At 39.0% G+C, this 20,985-nt stretch overlaps 2 protein-coding genes across 3 annotated transcripts; one reads left to right on the forward strand and one right to left on the reverse strand.

The window, feature by feature from the left end:
- The first annotated feature begins 10 nt into the window (after positions 1 to 10).
- Positions 11 to 13,813, forward strand: capn3b (calpain 3b). Of its 2 annotated transcripts, XM_079361375.1 has the most exons (23): positions 11 to 951; positions 3,466 to 3,535; positions 4,077 to 4,195; positions 4,536 to 4,669; positions 4,996 to 5,164; positions 5,625 to 5,708; positions 5,801 to 5,892; positions 6,120 to 6,197; positions 6,447 to 6,607; positions 6,693 to 6,862; positions 6,954 to 6,965; positions 7,470 to 7,678; positions 7,826 to 7,868; positions 9,401 to 9,424; positions 9,645 to 9,731; positions 10,699 to 10,776; positions 10,900 to 10,957; positions 11,047 to 11,111; positions 12,051 to 12,119; positions 12,213 to 12,291; positions 12,713 to 12,829; positions 12,992 to 13,050; positions 13,440 to 13,813. In XM_079361375.1, the coding sequence occupies exons 1-23, from the start codon at positions 640 to 642 to the stop codon at positions 13,464 to 13,466; spliced, it is 2,316 nt and encodes a 771-aa protein (XP_079217501.1). In that variant the 5' UTR covers positions 11 to 639; the 3' UTR covers positions 13,467 to 13,813. The 2 variants fall into 2 exon arrangements, with proteins under 2 accessions (XP_079217501.1, XP_079217502.1); XM_079361376.1 differs by lacking the exon at positions 9,401 to 9,424.
- Positions 13,812 to 20,977, reverse strand: LOC306835017 (zinc finger protein 106-like). The gene is made up of 15 exons (XM_079361398.1): positions 20,899 to 20,977; positions 19,761 to 19,915; positions 19,604 to 19,664; positions 18,781 to 19,525; positions 18,665 to 18,693; positions 18,396 to 18,538; positions 17,939 to 18,073; positions 17,569 to 17,685; positions 17,111 to 17,302; positions 16,781 to 16,843; positions 16,464 to 16,583; positions 16,035 to 16,106; positions 15,854 to 15,925; positions 15,576 to 15,722; positions 13,812 to 15,412 (listed from the first exon to the last, which is right to left on the reverse strand). The coding sequence occupies exons 2-15, from the start codon at positions 19,902 to 19,904 to the stop codon at positions 15,356 to 15,358; spliced, it is 2,097 nt and encodes a 698-aa protein (XP_079217524.1). The 5' UTR covers positions 19,905 to 19,915; positions 20,899 to 20,977; the 3' UTR covers positions 13,812 to 15,355.
- Positions 20,978 to 20,985: the final 8 nt, after the last annotated feature.

Here is a 20,985-nt window from a genome sequence, read left to right on the forward strand (position 1 = left end):
CTTTGAATTTTCCCTGTGTGGTAAGACTTATGCAGACCACAAACAAATGTTTGGGTGGATTTATTTTACATGTTGTGGGTCGATACACAGGTTACCCAAATATATGTTCAAAAACACAGTAAAAGTGGATTCTTCACAATAATTCCCATTTAGGTACTTCACGTGAAGCATTCTGAATACACGACCTGATCCTTAGCTTTATCTTTTTTCAACTACATTTCTTCAATCTGTGTCTCTCTTTATCTAGGTATACTGATTTTTTTATATTCCCCCTTAAACAGCACACTGCGGTCTGAAATGTTGGGACATGGTCAGGGTCTCTTTTCGAGAAGCCTCCTCCCCTTCTTTAAAGAGGCCTATATTTAGGTCCAGTCGGCTTCAGGGACACAACATTGACTGTGTGAGACCTGTTCTGGGAGGCTGTTGGTTTTCTGACTGCATGCCCGTGAACACTGACAGTGTTTTCTAGAAAATAAGGGAACTAAAAGTGGTTGCAGGAGTCAGGGAGGACACAGGAAGTTTTTTGGGGCTGTTTTGCAAGTTCATGCTGCTTCTGCAATTTCAGAAGGAGGTCCTTTTTTTTACTTTATAAACTTACTTGGAAGCAGAAACACAAAAGACTGAGGCGTCTCTGATAAAATGGGGGACGAGACACATGAAGGCAAAGTGCCTCTTGTTGAAGACACAAAGGTGAAATTGCTCTTTGAAACTGAAGCATCATTTGGGCCTGATGACAAAGCCGATTACCCCGGGACAAACTCTATCTACTCTGCGATTTTGAGCAGAAATGAGGCCGTCAAGGATGCCAAGCGTCTTAAGACTTTTTTGGAATTGCGGGACAAATATGTGCAGAAAAAAGTGGTGTTTGAAGACCCTCTGTTCCCTGCAAATGATTCCTCACTCTTCTATAGTCACAAACCCTCCATGAAGATTGAGTGGAAACGTCCCTCGGTGAGTGCAAATCATCTGTTATTATATCTTTTAAGTCATCCTAAAGTGGCTCTTCTTTAAAATCCCTCATCACTTCTTCCACAACACATGGGTGGGTAGTCAAATTTATATGGCTACATGTTTGTGGATGCATAGTTTTGGCTTATCACCTTCTTAAGTCACAGACAGCTGACTCTCACACAAGAGGACACCCACTCCCAGAGCTGGGAAACATTTAGACAAGTCAGCTTTGGTTGCAGTTTAATTTTTGCCTGACAAAGACTTTCAGAGACTTTCTAACTTCCAATACTGTAAAGCTGATGTTTTTTCCAGGTTATTCACTAAAATATAGTTTACATTTCATCATCTTTTTTTAATATGCTTTCCTACATTAAAAGAAAACTTTACAGTGTAATGGATTTACGATAAATGTACCGGGATAAAAACTAGAAACATCAAAATGCAGTATTTCTCCATATATTTAGGTAATGCTACTAATTATAGAATATTTGTAAAAATGTCATAAATTAATGATGTGTTAAAACTACTTGTAGACCTACCCATTCTATTTAGTTGATGCTAACTGTTAATCTTAGCAGTATTGTAGCAGGAGGACACATCTGGCCCAAAGATTTAACTAATGAAATAATTCATAATAATTCATAATTCATAATAAAGAAGTGCTTATTGTTGTTTCTTGGTTTTGTTTCCATTCACCTTTAAAGTTTGTATTGGAGACTAAGCTAACTGTTAGCCAGCTTTAGCTTCATACTTCATAGCGCTGCTTCTGATTTCACTTGCTGTCATTATAGGTCATGGCCCCCTAGCATAAGCTTTAGGTAGCTTCTTTGGGGACCAGTTCACATACATGGATACTTTCTTACTTTGTCTCAAATGTCCAAATGTCTACAAAGATGTCTGTATGTGAAAAAATCAATCAATCAATCAGGTATACCAATAGCCTTTTTAATTGCTTCAATTTAACTATTAATTTATTGATGTTTAAGCAAAGAACAGGTAGGCTATCTTGAATTGATCTTAAATGCATTTATTTCACAAGACCAGTGGCAACTCGGTTCAGCTCTCTTAATTTGAAAAGATTAGTGTGAAGATGAATCACATATTTAATCTTAATATGTATAAGTATTTTCAGACTTGTTTACATTAATATAAATGAGGTCACAATGATCTCGTAAAATTCCTGCAAATAAATGTCAATATTAAACTAGTCATAGAAACACTTTTTTGGAAAAAAAATCCAGTGTAACATGAAGCTTGATGGCTGTTTAATGCCTGATGGTTAAAGAAACTTAAGACAGCTGAGATAAGTGATACATGAATCCCGTCCAGGGATCAGCAGAGGAGCTTGTGCTAAATTGGGAACATGATGCTGCATTTTTACAGCTTACATTATGGTTAATCTGAATCACTGCTGTGCATTCATTGGATTAAAAATAAGTGTGACATCTTAATAAATTTTTTAAACCATTGTTTTTCCAGTATATAATAGTCTTGCATAAATAAATGCAAGTGCAAAAATAAAAAACACTGAAGAGACTTAACGTAAAACTGAGCTCTTAGTTTCTGTCACTGACTTCTGTGCCTGTTGTTCCAGGGTTTTTTTTAACTGTCTCTGTATGCAGTGGATGAAGCTGTCATGTTAATTTTGCATAAGAGAGAAATAAAGTAAAATAACTACTGACTTTTAATTTCAGAGATTCTGTACATAGTTATGAGGTGAGGGCTTCTCAGTATTCATCAGAACATCATCACTTGTTTAGATGACTCAAGGGTCGTGACCAGGAGAGTTCCAACAGCTGCTTTCTCATTTATGCAGCACATGTAGAACGAGGATTCCCTGCAGGTCTGACTCTGCCAAAAATTTCTACAACTTGCTCTCAATTTCAGGGTCACGTCCTCAAGCTGTCAGTCATGCAAAGTGAACATATGAACATTTGGTTTTGTTGTAAATGGCAAAATTATACATTACCTTGAGAAATGTTTTTTTCTTTGCAAAATACTTTTATTTTAAACAGAAGGCCAAGTTCTCTAATAGTATGTAAAAAATAAAGTCATTAGGGAACTATTCCAAAATAAAACATGTGTCATTTTGATTTATTTTTTTCAACCATATTGGATGTTCATGAAAATGCCTCAGCTGCACTTAAACCTCCCACAATCTGGTTTGAATCTGCTCGACAAAAATCAAAAAGCATGTATATCTGTCTGAAAGGAAGGGGACTCATTTGCAATGTGTGTAGATGAGTCTTTGCTAGCAAGTCAAACATGAACACCAAAATTAAGCTTATAACAAGTTTTTTCTTGTTTTCAATCATGGCACAGCATTACCTTGTTAGTCATTTGATAAGCATATATGGGTAATTTTGATCTTGGAAGAAATCATACAGAAACATATCGTGCATGTATTATTTATTTTTACATATTTCACAATGAGGAAGCAGCACTGTAGTTTTTTTTTTTTTTACAACATAAGCAGAAAAAAAAAATCTAATACTCTTTTTTTGTCCCTTACAGGAAATATGTGAAGACCCTCAGTTCATCGTAGATGGAGCCAACAGGACAGACATCTGTCAAGGAGAATTGGGTAACTTTTAAACTATTTCTGCTTTCTTGTTCTAAAGCAGTTAAATAAATCATGCCTGACTGTGACAGTATGCTTTACGATCAAACTGTCCTTTTCAAGATTCCTTAGCCCGATTGATCAACTCATTATGATTCCAACACAGATCATTACTGCCGAGGCTTATCTGGTGTTTATCTTATTAAATCAGTGTGTTATTATTATTATTCATTTTGCTAGAAAAAAATATTACAGAAAATTAGATAACTAATTAATTCATCAAATCTTTCACACTTTTGTATCCTCTGTACAAGAAGGAACATTCCTTTAAGACAATACTGTCAGAAAAAAACACATTTATAACAACATAGAGTAAAGAAAAAACATGTGTATTAAAAAAGGGGGAGGAATACACTTAACCGATGCACGACTGAGAATGAGCCTTAAATTTGAGTCACCAACTGATGTTGACGGTTGACACTTGCAGGGGTGTGACTTCAATCTATGACATCTCTGTTGCTTTGTGAAACGGTATGTATCAGTGATTTGAATCTGCTGTTGACAGGTGACTGCTGGCTGCTGGCTGCCATAGCCTGTCTGACAGTGAATGAGAAGCTTCTGTACAGGGTGATACCCCCGGATCAGAGCTTCACGGAGAATTACGCCGGAATCTTCCACTTTCAGGTTTAAAAATAGATATCACCCAAACTAACCTCTCCAGTTAATCACCTAGACATAACACATTATTTTGTTGGAATGGGTCTTAATCAAATGCCAGTCAGCTTAATTTCTCTCCCAAATGTCAAATTATTGTCTAAATATAAAGACTAAATGTTGTAGAATTTCATGAACTCTAAAATATGTGGAAGAGTCAGTTTTTGTTCTTTGTTGAATTCTGTTTGAACAATAAACCTCTTAACAAGTCTAATCTGACATACATGTGTTTGAGAAGGTATTTCTTAGCTTCTTCTTTGTCCCATCCTTATTGTATGGTCTGACTTCTGTCCTATGTCTTTAAAATCAGTTTTGGCGTTATGGGGAGTGGATCGATGTGATTGTGGACGACCGCATCCCAACCTGCAAGAACCAGCTGATTTTCACCAAATCCTTTAGGAAGAACGAGTTCTGGAGTGCTCTTCTGGAGAAGGCTTATGCCAAGTAAGCAACCTTCAGATGTCGTTCTGACAGAAACTTTTTTTGCTTGGTCTAGAGATGTGACAAATTTAGTGTTGTATGCAAATAGGCTGGGCTTTGACGAACACTACATCTTGCTCTGCAGACTCCAGAAATTAGTTTTAGATAATTAAGGCTCATATGGACTTCCTTTATTCGCCAGAAATACTCTTGCAGAGCAAAACTGTTTGAATAAACAGTCATAAAGACTTGCCTTGGACAAACCATTTGTTTTACTGAAAAACTAGCAAATGACCTCCTACTTAAGATCATCAGCTTATAAAGGTGTACATTTTCATTCACTCATTCAGGTTACACGGGTCATATGAAGCACTGAAAGGTGGAAACACTTTGGAAGCCATGGAGGATTTCACAGGAGGAGTGACTGAGTTCTTTGATCTATCGGAGGCACCCAAAGAGCTCGACAAAATCATGAAGAAGGCCCTGGAGAGAGGCTCCCTGATGGGCTGCTCCATAGATGTGAGTGGTGGTAGAATTAAAACGTACAGGGAACAAAACCAAAAACTTATTATCCACAACTGGAGATACTTTCTGTACCTTCGGACAGCTGATCAAGAATTTGATTATACAACGGATGGTTTTAGCTTAACTTGTACTTCTATTGTTGGCTTGTTTCAGTTATGACAAAACATCATGTTTTGTAAGGTCATCATAGGGGTATATAGAGAAATATTCATTCATAAAATAGGTAATAGAAACCAAATGCAGTAAAAAATGTCCTTCTGAAATGCAGTAAAGTAGAAACTGGTATTAAAGAGCATTACATGTTAAATATTGCTGTAATACAGTGCGGTGTATTCGGAAAAAAAAGTTTGTAACCATAAACCCCAGAAAGAATACATGAATTATAAGTTGTAGTAGCAAGACAAAAGGTCATAGAGTCCAGTCTGTCACTTGCTAATTATATATTTTCTGTAAGGTTTTTTCAGCAAGTGAAATGGAGAGTCGGACTGAACAAGGGCTGGTCCGAGGTCATGCGTACTCCATCATAGACCTGGCGGAGGTACAGTACATTGTCCACTCAATGTAAATACAGGTTTGGAAGAGAAGGCCTTTTCATACTGTGCTACAAAGGTTGGCTTTTTTTTTCTCCAGTGTGACGAGGTTGGAAAGAAGACTAAAATCCACCTGATCCGCCTACGAAACCCCTGGGGTTGGGTGCTGTGGAAGGGACCATGGAGTCCAAAGTAAGAACTGATTCCAGATTATTTTTATTTTTTTTAAATTTGTAAAATAAGTATATCAGTTTTTCAAAGCATTTTGGTAAAGTTTGCTTCAGTATGGAACTTATATGGTAGTATTTCTATTTTCCTGAAACAGAAACCTCTTTGTAAACAATCTTTGCAGACCCCGGTCTGCTAAAGCTTTCATGTTTTTGTTGACAGTGTCTTAATCTGATTTTGTCCTTTTATAGTTCAAAGGAATGGTCGACTCTTTCCATCGCAGACATGGAAAATTTAAAGAAACAGACTGTAGAGGCCAGTGAGTTCTGGTGAGTAAAATCAATGGGATTTATATAATTGGTTCCCATCCTGGTGTCCGGGCTCCCCTAGAGGGAGGGCACCATACATCTCCGGGGGTCACGAGTTCGCTCTTGTCAAAAACACTTGCAGGAAAATATCAGGCTTCTTAGTCATCCATACTTGTAATTCTGAAAGTTGAAGGAAAAACAACAAAATATGAATCCTTACTCAAGACGGTTTTTCCTTCTACAAGCTCCCTCTTTCATGTTCCCCCTCAGGATGTGTTTTGATGATTTCAAGAAGAACTTTACGAAGCTGGAGATGTGCAACCTGACCCCCGACATACTGCAGGGGGATGAGAGAAACACCTGGACGGTGTCAGTCAATGAGGGTCGCTGGGTGAGAGGAAGCTCTGCCGGCGGCTGCAGGAACTTCCCAGGTTGGCATTTTATTCATCTTAAAGCCAAAAAAAGGAACACGTTCTTTAAGTCCTGTATGACTCATGTGTCTTTTGTTATCCACAGAAACATTCTGGACCAACCCTCAGTATCGGCTGCAGCTGTTTGAGGAGGATGATGACCCAGAGAACGGGCAGGTTGTCTGCACTTTTGTCGTGGCTCTGATGCAGAAAGGTCGAAGGATGCAGCGCCATCAAGGGGCCAAATTCCTCACTATTGGATTTTCCATCTATGAGGTACAAGACTATCCAGGATTACAAAAACCTTTTTTTTCTCTTTATGCTCACCAACTGAACCTCTTCTTGAACTACGTATTTGTCTTTGCAGGTGCCCAAAGAGGTATGCACGACTCAGAGAGGTATTTTTTTACTTCAAGTCAGCACCTTCACAACATAGACCTGTGTCTCCATGGAGCTTTGTTTGTATGTGTTTGATTTAGCAGTAAGTGTTAGTGGTTTAGTATAGTATGAACAGTAGTATTTGTCCCTCAGACTCTTTGTACACCTTACATTAAAAATCTGCTAAAATTCATCGGTAAATCCTAAATCATTTGGCAAGAAACTTTTTATGATCTATTAACAACGAATCCTTTTCGAGATGTTGTTAACCTTCAGGGAAACGCAGCAGCTCTAACATGTTTTTTGGGGCTCCGGCCTTAAAATGAGTCAAAGTATTCCGGTAAAAGTTACACCTGTTCAGGAATAGGCTGGTTACCTTGCAAGATGAACGACATGAGAAGGCTGATACAACTCTACAAGTACTTGTTCATTTCTTCATATAAAGCTCTCGCTGTCATGCCGCCAACTGATTTCCACACTTCCTCTGATTTCTGTCTATTTACAGATGTGTGGACAGAATCAACACCTACAGAAGGACTTCTTCTTGTACACAGCCTCCAAAGCTAAATGCAAAACGTACATTAATCTCCGGGAGGTAACGGAGCGTTTCCGCCTGCCTCCAGGGGAGTACGTCATCATCCCCACAACCTTTGAGGCGCATCAAGAGGGAGAGTTCATCCTCCGGGTCTTCTCTGAGAAGCACAGCGCGTCTGAGTAAGGATAATTAACAGAGGTGCTGCAGCCATGTGTGGTGGAGCAGCTGATGGTTTTTTTTAGGGGACTCTTGACATTTCAATTCTGAAGTATTATGAATCCCACAGGGGTTAGTTTGAATCCTAACGCCTCATTTTTTCTTCACAGGGAGAGAGAGGGAGAGAACGCGATTGGATCTGACCAAATTCAGGTTTGCGATGTAACTGAAGAAGTTGTGGGGTTAAAAAAAATTATCTTTTTGATAATTCTTAATAATGTTGCAGAGGTGAAACTACTAAAAACAGAGGAATATGCTTAATACTGAAATATATACAATTGCCCTTTACAAAGTTAAAGGAATATTGTTGGGCCTTTTATTGCCTTTATGGGATAAGAGAGCTTGAAGATAGACAGGAAACAGACAAGATAGTGGAGCAGCAAAGGACTGAGGTCAGATACGAGCCCATGACCACTGCATTGAGGAGGCCTATGTGACACGCAACATAACGGTTTAAATCCAAGTACACTCTGATTGAGGGATTTTTCTTCTGTCCTCGTGTTAGTGTTTCTGAGCTTGATAAATGTACTGAATATCAAACCCCTATTTCTGGTATCTATTTGAAAGGTCAGCTTTCTGTTGTAGTGCACTACATTTTTAAAAGATTTAATACCTAAAATTGTACAGACAGGCTGGAATATAAAATATAAACCTTGGGACTAGGATTTTCTCACAGAGAAAAACAGAAAGTTAAAAAGCGACAACTTTCAGTGTTGGAAAATGAAGCCAGTGCTGAGGTGGAAAAAAACAAAACAAAAAAAAAACCTGTTGGCTCCAAACATCAAGGAATCCTCTTTGAATGGCAGAAATGAAAATGCTTTTAAACTGATACAAAAAAAAACGGATTCTTTTTTACAACTTTTTACAACTTGTTCATTTAATTGATCTCTAGATTAAGAATTATGCATCCATTTGCATAATTAGGACAACATGCATGATTTGACTGACAGATGATGGTTGTAGATTTTTGCCAAGATGCTTAAGGCCCATCTCTACTTTACTTCTTTGTCTGTTCCTTGGCTGATTATAGTTAGGTTCAGCTAGCATTTACAATATGGGGACCACCATAGTTGGGCTTCAAAAGGCTTCTTCAGAAACTAATGGGTTACAGTATGTTGCTTGTACTAAGCCCATGTCTTATACAGTCTATGTATATTATGTTGGAAACTAAAATGTTGTTGCCCCCATCTCTTCAGAACAAAAAAGAGATATATAGGAAGGATATTAAAGATGGTTTTACTTGTTTGTAACCATCTGTTTACGTTAAGGACATGGTGCTGTGTTTTATCTATATCCAAGATTTTTAATAGTTTTTTTCTTGTTGCCATGACGCTACACAAGAAGTTTTAATTTGACACAAGCCCAAAATACAAAAGACCATTAGACCTTATGCTAAGACAAGGAATCGCTCTCTTTGGGCTTTGTCTCATAGGTCTTTAAAAACTTTTAAATTTCACAGGAGTACAGTGTCTGCCTCACACTTTCACCTTGAATTTCACATATTGTAAACCCCAAATATGCAACCTTCATATTAAATTTGCCTTGTTCTTCTGTCTGTCTTCACAATTCATACTGTGTTCATGAGTTTCCCTACAACTTCAACTAACAGACTTGAAAATGAGCACTTCTCTCCTTTTTTTCATTTCATTTCATCCTTCTGTCCTCCTTGTCTTATTGACCACCAGCAAGACAAGTCAAAGAAGGATAAGGTAATGCATTCATGCATGGGGCAATACCACTTGAAGGATTACGTTTGCTTCTTCAACTGCTTCTCTTCATCTGATGAAAGATACATAATGTGTGTGCTTCAATGAGCTCTCTGTTTTCACAAGGGTATATGAAAACTTTGGCATAACCTTAATTTAACTCTCTTTTCTGTTCTGTTTCTCTTTTATAACCCGGCTCTCACTGCCATCACCCACATGGCAGCCTATTGTGTTTGTGTCAGACAGAGCACATGCCAACAAAGAAATTGATCATGATGGCATTCAGGGGGAAAAGAAGAAAAAACCAAAGGTAATTTTGTTGTAGGAGCACAGGATGGATCATAGACTGCAAAAATAAAAACATCAAAACCATGCAGCGAAAGGGCTTACAGTGACTTTTGCATGAGTCAACACTTTGTGACTGACGGCTCTGGAGTGCACCTCTAATTACATTGCAGAGCATAAAACATCTGTGTTTGAAGCCAACTGAGCTCAAGTGTCTCTGCTGCACCTGTTATTGTGAAGCGCTTCAGCGTATACAGGCCAGCAGGTTCATTTCTAATGTGTTGCCCTTCTTGGGTCCGATGAGGAGATGTGTCCAGTCCCAACCAATCACTGAGTTGAGCGTTGTTTTTAGTCTTCAGGAGAGGCAAAAGCTGTTGAAGTTCATTTTGCTGCCTGAGTTCTTTGATTGTGATGTAAAAGGAAGCTAAAAACTCTGTATGCAAATGTTTTTTTCTAGGGCTACTTCAAAAGCTGATTTTAAAGAAGGATTTATGAAATCAGAAAATGGGTCAAAATGCATTTTGCCATATGCTTAACCTCATACAGAATATTTTGTAAATGTCTGAAACACTTTTCTATTTCCAACAGTAAATCTAGAGAATAGTATTAGAGCACATTTTCTAAAGCTAATTAAAGATAATCATCAATGTCAAAGAACATTCGGGTTTTAGGGTTCATATAATTTTAAATAGTCACACACTAAGAAGCCCTAAAACTCTGAATCCTTTTGAATGAATTTTAGCTATCATTGCTAAAGCTACTTTAACAACTATTTAAACGTGTTTGCTATGTTAAGAAGTGTATTTTGATTCTCAATTGTTTCTGTGTTTGAGTAGTAATGTCCATTTTCACATTATGGTCAAAACTATCAAATGTCTAAACATAGTAGGTTTCTCCTTAAAAATGTGAAGATTTTTAAACAACGTTTAACAGATTTTATTTTTGTCCTAATCTTGTCAAACTATTTTTTTTCTTTGTTATCTGCTGCTCAGCGAAAACTTCTTGAGCCCGAGGAGGAGACGGAAGAGGAAAAACAGTTCAGGGCCATTTACCAAAAGATTTCTGGTGAGGTGAGTAAACGGAGGATAGTTTAAGAGTGAAACCTCGGATAACAATAAAGATAATAGGATTTTACAGGAGTAAAAGTGTAACATTCAAGCTAATATGCTTCAAATGGTTGCTTCTTCTTTTAGGATATGCAGATCTGTGCCAATGAACTCAAGACAGTCATGAAGAATGTACTCTCCAAACGTGAGCAGACTCACAATGAAAACACGAGATTATTACTGTAGTACAGTGTCTGTCATTGTCACACAGAGCTCTCTCTTCCTCCTCTACAGATAATGAAATAAAGAGTGAGGGTTTCAGCCTTGAAACCTGCCGCAGTATGATCGCCTTGATGGATGTATCCTTTCATCTGATGGTTTTTATAGTTTTATTGTTAGATCAAGAGGGCATGACGAGTTTAAAGGTCGCATACTCATTTTAAACAAGTGTCAATAAGTCTCAGATGTCGCCAACACCTCAGTGAAGTTTCTGGCCAGAAATACCCGTTGATCCTGTATTTTATCACACCTACAACCCCATCTATTTCAGCTCTGCTCAGAACAGACTGTTTCCGTGTCTATAGCTTTAAGAGACTGTGAGCTGTGTCTGACCATGCCCCGCTATGAAAGGAGATGTGGCTTGGGCTTTTTCCGCTCCTTTCTATTGTTTACAGTGAGAAGGCAGACACAGAACAAACACTGAGCTGTGGGAGTATCCTGAACCTAGAGGAGGGATTGCCACCTTTTGTGATGTCATGATCCCCAAATGGCCACGTTTTCTGAAAAGTGGAGCAGGAAAAACACAGAGCAGTTTGTTAACCAGCTAGGGACATATACGAGTGGTAGTTAGAAAACCATGGTAAAGTGTATTTTGCATAGTATGTGACCTTTAAATGAACTCTGTTGCAGCAGAAAGTAAATCTTAACAAGAATGTCTTTGCTTTGCAGAAAGATCTCATGTATTTGAGTAAATGCAATCGAATGCCTCCCTGTGACTAATGCCTTAATGTTCAGGCAGGGTTTTCATGTAATATCTGTTTGAGTCTGCACTATTTTAACTATCGCATATCACAACACATTTTTAACAAGTTTCACAAAATACAAATGTGTAAAGTAACTTGGAAATTAAATTGTCTGATTAGTAAAGAAGAGAAAATGCAATATATCCCACATTCAGTCAGGTGTCTTAAATTCATACACACATTCAACTGCTACAAATGGCTGATAGAAAAAGAAACTAATCAGTTGCACCTTTAAATTGGTTGTGTATATTTTCCATAACTGACTCTTTTTCTTAGACTGATGGGACAGGCAAGCTGAACCTGCAGGAGTTCAAACACTTGTGGAAAAAGATCAAAGCATGGCAGGTGAGACATCAGCACCAATCCTGAAACATGTTCTGCTCTTGTTAAATGAATCTACACATTTTCACGTGACTGTTCATGTCTTCTTGTTTGCAGCTGATCTTCAAACGTTATGATAAAAATAAATCCTGCTCCATCAGTAGTTTTGAGATGAGGAATGCTGTTAATGAAGCAGGTGAGCAGAAGGTGGAAGAATAATGTGATAACATACTAAAAGATGTTTCTATATGCATTTCTGTTATTTTTTATTTATTTTTTTTTTATTTCTGATTATCCCATCGGTAAATATTATTATTCAAATGTCATTTTTAAGTGCATCCAATAGAATAATAAGTAGAACCTCAGTCTAAATGAACTTGGGTTGGAAACTGGAGGGTCGCCGATTCAAGTCCCAGAGCAGACGTCTGGAAATTTGCTGTTAGTTGAAGAGGTGTTAGTTCACTTCTTGAGCACTGCTGAGGTACCCTTGAGCAAGGCATGTTTCAAAACAGGATTTAAAAAAAAAATATATATATTTTCTTGTTCTAAAAAATTTTCAATGTTTTCCCCCAGTTGTGTCTTCAACTATAAATCTAATTCTTTTTCTCCTCTTCCAGGATTTCACCTTAACAACCAGTTATATGACATCATAGCAATGCGCTATGCAGACGAGCACCTCAACATTGATTTTGACGGTTACATCTGCTGTTTTGTGAGGCTAGAGGGAATGTTCAGTAAGTACATATCTCACTACTGGTAAGGAAACTGATACATTTAATACATGTGGGAGCTAAGGCTAAGTGATTCTTTTTGCAGGGACTAATATATTTACCTTTCACTATTAGAGGTTTCATCCAGCTGTGTAACTGAAGGTTGATATGTTGTATGTTTTGCAGGAGCTTTCAATGCCTTTGACAAAGATGGAGACGGAATAATTAAACTCAATGTTCTTGAGGTGAGCAAATTTTCCCTCATTTCACAATTCTGTTTCTATGGTCTATAATAACTGGAATTTGTGACACAGAAATTAATAATTTACTGTCACAGAGATAACTAAAAAAATATTTATGAAAGACTTCGTTGACCTGAATCACATTAGCTAAAAGTTGAGGTATGATTCATTTCAAGCAGATACAACTTTCTGTATTTTTATTTGATGATTTCAAATTGGTTATTTTTAATAATGGCCTGTGTTTTACTCAGCATCCTTTTAGAAAATGATCACAAAACCCTAAACAGTAAAACACCCCATTAAAAGGTAGTTTTGCAAAAAAAAAAAGAAAAGAAAATGTTCAATTAATTTTGTGATTTGACGCGTCTTTGATTGTTTCTTATTTCCTCCAGTGGCTTCAGCTGACCATGTATTCTTGAGCTGCCCTCTTGAACACTGACGGAGCTGCAGAAAGTTGGCGATCAAGTTACTGACTCAACTTCTGGATGGCCTCTTTATTTCTTTTTTTAAGGAATTTTTGCACTGATTTTATGTCTACAACAAAATCCATGTATTGAAGCACAAATTGCAGTTTTAACGTTTTATGCAACTGATGTTTACATTTCTGACATCACTCAGGCTTTGATGGTTAAGATTTAAAGTTTAGCTTTTAGCTTTTTCAGTGATGACATGTGGTCGAGTGTGAAGGGACATTATGGAAGACTACTCTTTAGATGAATACTAGACATGCTGTATGTTTCCAAATATATCAGGTGTAAACTGAAAAGTATTTGTCTTTTTTTATTGCTGTACACAGTCAGTAAGTATGAAACACATTCAAACATACACTGTAATATATGAATTACAAAAAAATAAGGCCTCGTTCTTAAAGTTGATTTTGAACAGATTTTAAACCACTCTTTCACTGCAGGAGAAGATGGATGTGTGTCTAAACAAATGAGCAAGAAGGGCATTGCCACCAGTAGTACTAGAGTAGGCTAAAGTTAAGATGAATAAAGAGCTGATATATAGAAAGATGCAGGAATGAAGTTCTCATGTGTGACAGGCGACAACAGTCTGGGTCAAGAAGACTTGACGTTAAAATAACTCTATCAATCCAAATTACAATCAAGTAAAATGTGTTTATTTAGTCAATCGACCTGACATCCATTTCTGATCTTCCTTTAGCACAGACGTGAAGACACTCTTGGAAGTAAAGTTTTAGAAAACCTTATGAAGAGGTTTAAAAATCCTACTGATGTTCTGAAATACGCTCCGACTGCAAAGACAGAAGGCCTTTAAAGTTCCTTAGATGATAAGTAATGACAGCTGATGTCTTAGGATAAGGTAGAAAATACGATTGCAGGCTGTTCTGAGGATGTACATCACCTGCAAAAGTTTTCATCTCAAAATATGCCACAGCAGTCTCTTTAAAGGATGAGGGAGAATAAAGTAGCATATTCACTGCACATTTTTTAAACATTTTCCAAGAGTGAAAAAAGTGAAGCTAACCAGACCTCTGTATTTCTCTCTGAATCTCGCCTTGAAGCTCATAGCAACACCACCTGCAACAAGCACAGCACAGTGAGTGAATGCCCAAACTGACAAGATGCACTTAGTTTGGAGGCGCCTGGATTATCTGAGGATAATGAATGAGTGGATGATTTTTCGACTTTAATTCATATAAATCCCTTTTTAAACTCCCCACTGTGAGTGCTGCAGAGTAATATAGGTTTAATACTGTTTTAAATAACGATGCATTGTTCAGGTTGATAGTAAAACCTTATTACTGAGGTTTGATGTAGAAATAAATTTTAGGCTTTCAGTTTTAGTGGAATTTAAGTCAACTTTTGACCTCTTTAAATTCAGACACACCCAGTAATATGTTGGATTTTCAAAGTAGTTGAACTTTGTCCACATAAAGAAACACTGAGGTGTAGGTAAAGACTATATTATATTATATTGTGTCTGAAGCCATGCCATATATTCACAGTGAGAAGTATAAACATGCTGACCGACAGATCCAAATGTACAGTAAATGTTCATGTCACTCTTAAAATAGAGTTGAGTTACTGAAAATGATAGAGAAAAGAGCTGTTTAAAAGAATGAATGTCTCAACCTCGTAAAGCAACTGATTCAGGGATCAACAACGTGGTACGTGGACCCGAGGTCACACAGGACAATCAAGACAAATGCTCTTACTCCCCGTTGAGAATTCGTGTTAGATTAAACACACTATTCTGAAAAGAACTTTGGAACAAACAAAAAAAAGATGTGATGTGTTTTAACGTTTGAAAAGCCCTGATCTCGTTCGCCACATTGTGGCTGTCAGGGCTGTACTTTGCCGTCCTTCTCCACGTGGCTCTCCATGTGTTCAGGCAGCTCCTGCAGGAAAAAAAAACAACAAAACAAACGTGAGAGACTGATCTTAATATCATCTCCAGCCCGCACTGATGTTGTTAAGTACTCTTTGTGTAGGCTTTCTGAGGATCCCCACTGATAGAAGATCATATGGCACATGAGGAGTATATCACCGCTGGTTAATCACCTGTCTGACAGACTGCTGTGTGTTAAAGAAAGCGCTGCAGCGCCTCCAGCGACATTTCACAGTCTCCAGATTTGGGTTGCTGTGATCTCCAACGAGGTGTTGCACAAGATGCTCTGCCCGGCCAAAGATCAGAGAGCAATTCTGCCACTAAACAGAAGCCAAGAGTCACAGAGACACAATGTAAATACACAAAACTCAGAGATCTTTATCGTTCTTTTGTTCTGACTTTAAAAAATGATACGTTTCCGTGTTGGGTTTCACTCTGTTTGGGTCCTTACCCAGCAGCGGTAGTTCTTCATTAGGTTGAGCTTCACAGCTTGAACGCTGCCATCATAACAGCCAGTATAGATCTGAGTGAAAGCAACAGTGGAATGAAGATTAGTGGACAAATATCCCAAATCCAAGTGAACCTCATGCACAGATGGAAACAAATGTCTGAGCCTGTTTTAATCCACATACCAAGCTCTTATGCACGGCCATGCACATCACCATGTCGCTGTGGCCTCCGTACACCTGCAAGCGGTCATGAGACTGAAAGAAACCACGTTGAAAAATGTCATGTATGGATAACTCACAACATATAATCTGTAGTTGAAGATAAACGACCATAAGTCTGAACTTCTAAAGAAGTCAAGTTTAAGATGTTTTCAAAAATATCCTTACTTGAGTACCAACTTCAAACATTCTACACTGAGTGTACCCAAAGTTTTTAGGGGGGGGATTATTTAATCTAATAATTTAATCTAAATGGTGAATTAAATAAACTGAAAGGAAGAGAACATCAAAGATGTGGCTCTTTGAATCAAAAAAAAAAAAACAGTGTTGTTATCATGTCCTCTTATACTGGAAGCACACATTACTGGTAAAGTTCAGAGTGAAATCTCGTACCTGTAGCTCATAAACTCGGACCAGTTTATCCAGAGAAGCTGTTACCATCACTTTCCCCAAGATAACGATTGACGTGACAGCGTGTCCGTGACCCTTGTAGATACGAACCAACTCGCCCGTCTTTGAATACAGATGGAAGTCGAAGAAAGAAGAGAAACAGAACCAGTGATGGAACTAAAGACTTTGAAATTACAGAGTCAAATTGTTTGAAGATTATAAACTACAATGAACTAAACTTCAGATCATGTTGTAAATGTCTTCAAGCAGATGGAGACTGATAGTAAGAGATCTTTTAAACTCCTGGGAATCACACTAACATGGATGTTGTAGGCGTGGACAGACGTGTCACTAGAGCCGCTGAAGACCAGATCATTGACCACCTGAAAACAACAGAGAAATGATATGTGAAAAACAAGCCATCTAAAAGAAAGACCTGAGCTTTTAAATGTCAAAGTGCCAAACTATCATAACATGCATTTTAGTTGAAGGGCTCAGTTTTAACTTCTTCACATTCTTATATATATATATATATCAAACAAGTCAAATCTTGAAATATTAAGTCTCCTTCTTTGGAAAGCGTTTTTTTTTTTTCCTGCAAAAATCTAACACCTGAAGAGTTCAGAGGTTGACATGCGGTTTCTCCTGACCTTCATACACAGCACAGTTTTGGTGTGACCATCCAGCGAGCGCAGCAGCAGGCCGCTCTTGGCGTCTCGTACGCTGATGGTGCTGTCATAGGAGCCAACGAGCAGCACTCGACGGGCGCCTTCCTGGGCTGTAGCGAGACAGCTCACGCCGCGCGGGCCGTGACACTCAAACACATCCAACTGCTTTAGAGTCTAATGACAGAGATGAGAGAGGGAGAGTTTATCTATGAAGAGCGTTGTGTTCTGAGTTGAGCAGCCAAACCAGTTTATCTTTACAGACATAGTAAGCTAAGTAATCGTTATGGTCTCGTGCTTAAAGGGCTTCAATTACAGGTCAACCAGGGTACTTGACATAACCTGATGAAAATAAACCCAGGTATGACGGCTGGCTTTCTCAAGTTACATCAAACGTCAAAGCACTAACAAACACCTCGAGCTCAAATGATCATTTCATTCACCTTTAAGTCATAGCTGGCCACCGATCCATCGGCGAGTCCAGCGAACAGAATGTTCCAGGCAATGTGCAGACACAGCACTCTGTCTGACAGTGTGATCTGCTCCAGACACTTTCTAGTCTACAGGAAAAAAACGATTCAACACATTAAAATAGTAGTATCCTATGTTGTGCATTATTTTAGACTACTAAAAGGTAGGATTGGAAGTCAACAAAATGACATTTATTACTTCAGATCTGACGGGACGATTTATAACAACAGCAGGTACAAGGAGTCCTTGGACAGAAAAATGATCCTCATGCAAACGTGGGTTTGAATGTCCCATCGAAATCAAAGAAGAAAATGTGGATACAGCAGATGTTTTTGTCTTTACCTTTGTGCTGTAGCAGCGGATTGTCTGGTCACTGGATCCGGTGTAGAGGCGTGCAGGCAAGTTGGGGAGAGATGCCACAACGAGACAGTTGACTTTGTTTGTGTGACCCTCAAATACCACTTGACACTCTGGGCTCTGGAAACACAGAAGAAAAATATTCATGTTTAGCATATTATGTTATGGGTTGTATTTATTGCGTGCACAACAAAACTGATAGTCCCAGGAACAGAATCCTTGTTTTTGAAGACGGGTCCTCTTATATCATTTTTGCATTTAAAAAAATGCTATCACATTTTTATATAACAAACTTCACGGTTTATAACATGATTGTTTTCTGGAGTGGGAAATGAAAAAGTCCTCCGTTTGATAAAGTGGGGATCAATCACACACACACACACACACACACACACACACGCACGCACGCACGCACACATACATGGACTGTGATTTAACATACCATCAGGCTGTAGGCCCGGGCTGTGTTGTCCCCTGAACACGTGTACAGCCGCCCATTGTGAATTTGGAGGCCGAGGACTGAGCCGGTGTGGTTCAGGAAATTTCCCATGTAAAGTTTGTCGTCATCAATGAGCTCTACAGACTCTGAAAGAAACAGCAATTACATGGAAAATAAACATTTGAAAGATCTAGCTTGTTTTTTTACTTCCCAGATATAAATATGTCCTGTGAAACTTCCATGTATTAATTATGGGGAGACGTGTGACTCACCCGTGTGTTTATCTGCAGGCTGAACTTTTCTGAGTGGTCAACAAAGAGAAGTCGGTCAGAGAAACAATCTAATATTTACATTTCTGACCAGCAGTATATTTTAAAAGTGATCTCACCTCTCTGCATTGTCTTCCTGTTTCGTCTGTGTGCCTGCAGAGCTGAAGTCCACACTGACAGACTTCTGAGGAGGCTCTTTGTGGACAGAAACATTTGAGACGGCCTCCTCGTTATCCGACTCATCGATATCGATGACCACCGTTTCTGAGGGCTCCATCATCTCCACAGAGTTGTCACTCTCACTCCCTTTGTTGTCATCCAGAGACGCCGATGACACATTCTCTGTTGCTGGTAGACATTCCACCGTGTCTTCCTCTGAAACGACTTCCTGTTCTTCATCGTCGACTAAATTTACAATCTGTATGCGGTCACTCAACCCCTCCTTTGCCCCTCGTTCCTTCAGCCTGGCGGATGAATCAGGAGAAGTATTCTCTGTTTTGGAACTCTCCACTTTGATTTGTGGGTGGGGGTTAAAAGCAGCTGTAGGAGCGGCTACGTGTGGCGTTTTGAGCAGTGAGGGAAGGGGATCAGGGGGATTCAGGTGCACAGGTTGGCTCACAGGAACCTCAGGTTTATCAGGGTTACAGGAGACTGTAGGTAGTTCACACAGTTCCTTCTTTATCTTCACAAGAGGAGGGGTTGGATGAGGTTGGCTGACGGTGGAGGGGGGGTTTGTGGGTAGTGGTTGCTGGTTGGAGGCGGTGTGGAAAGCAGCAGAGGAAGGAAGGGGAGAGGCTATTGGCTGCTTGACGGTAACAGCTCCTGCTGAGGAGGTGGTGGCTTTATCTGCTGCATTAGATGCTCCTGAGTATGAAACAAGATTAAGATTAGAGTATTTATTACCTGTGAAGCTATTTAACACATGCAGTAAATCCACCCTACCTTGCATCCCCTGCAGGATCTCAATGCGCCTGGCCCTCAGACCGTTGATCTCTGCAGTACACTACAGCAGCAGGAAGAAGAATTCATTATGTCAATCGAAAGAGACCTCAGGAAACATGACACATTTCTGTGACGTCTTCATCATGAGTGAACGTACCTGCTGTCTGAACAGCAGCAGTCTTTGGACCTCGGTGTAGGCGGCTTGCAGGGCGTTGCGGGCCTGAACCAGAGAAATGTCCAGATCCTGTAAAGAGTGGCTCAGCTCCTCCTCCCTCAGAGACACAGACAACAGCTGGTCCATCTGGTCCTGGTCTACAGGTGAGTGGGAAACACACAGGAACAGAATGAGTGAATGATATTCTTAAACGATTGCCAACTTCTTTAACCGCAGGGTTTGGCGAACGTCATTTCTACAGTATGTAGAGTCTCAGAATATAAGGAGATAGCTGACCAATACTGTGCTTCTTTAAAGTTGCCAGACTTGTGATGGACTTTTGGTTTTAAAAACGCATGAAAGAGAGCCTACTTCTTGTTTTGGCCATCAGATTTCCCCTTTGAACCTGGCTGCCTACATCAGCCACAGTCTAATTTCAATCACCTGTCTAATTACAGACAGGTGATTGAAATGTTTAGAGCGAGTTGCCTCTAATGTAGCATTGGGAGCTCCAGTGGTCTGGTAAACCTAAACCACTAGATGTTTTATTTATTTTTTTAAACCTGCCCCTCAGCTCACATTGACGCTGACTCAAGTGACATCACCTGAGGAAATGTAAAGAAATAACTCTTCAAAAAGGTCAGAAACAATGGGTACACATTGTTTCGGCCCAGAAAGGACTCTGAACACGCAACATTTTACCAGTAAATCCTCTGAAAAGAACTCTGAGTCTACAATGAGTGAGGCACCCGAGTCCCGCTGTCTGCGACGTCTGTATCTACATCGTGTTTACATGGACGGGCGGGCCCGTCCACTTGAGTATAAAAGTTGTTCAAGTGAGGGACTAGAGAAAAGAAGAATAACATCTTGTACCCACTGCTAACTAAACGTCACAGAAGGATTTTTGGATCGTGGTCATTTCGTGTAAATTTACATTCAGTGTGAAGCTACGAGCAAACTAAAGGGTGCTAACATTAGCCTGATAGCGCAACAATGCAGCTCAAGTTGCTTTGGTTTCATGCTGAAAAAAGTCACATAATCTTCCTTTAATTAAGCAAACATTCAAACATGCATTAAGTATAACAACACTCTTTGGAACTACTAGCAGTATAAGGACGACTATTTAAAATACAAGAATTACCCTTGTGGGGCTTTGTTTTCTTCCTTTTTCTACTGGGCTGCTCATCAGAAACACCTTCATGCTGTAAGAATAAACAAAGGTTAAAGG

The sequence above is a fragment of the Symphodus melops genome (assembly GCF_947650265.1).
Source record: "Symphodus melops genome assembly, chromosome: 1".
Taxonomy (NCBI): domain Eukaryota; kingdom Metazoa; phylum Chordata; class Actinopteri; order Labriformes; family Labridae; genus Symphodus; species Symphodus melops.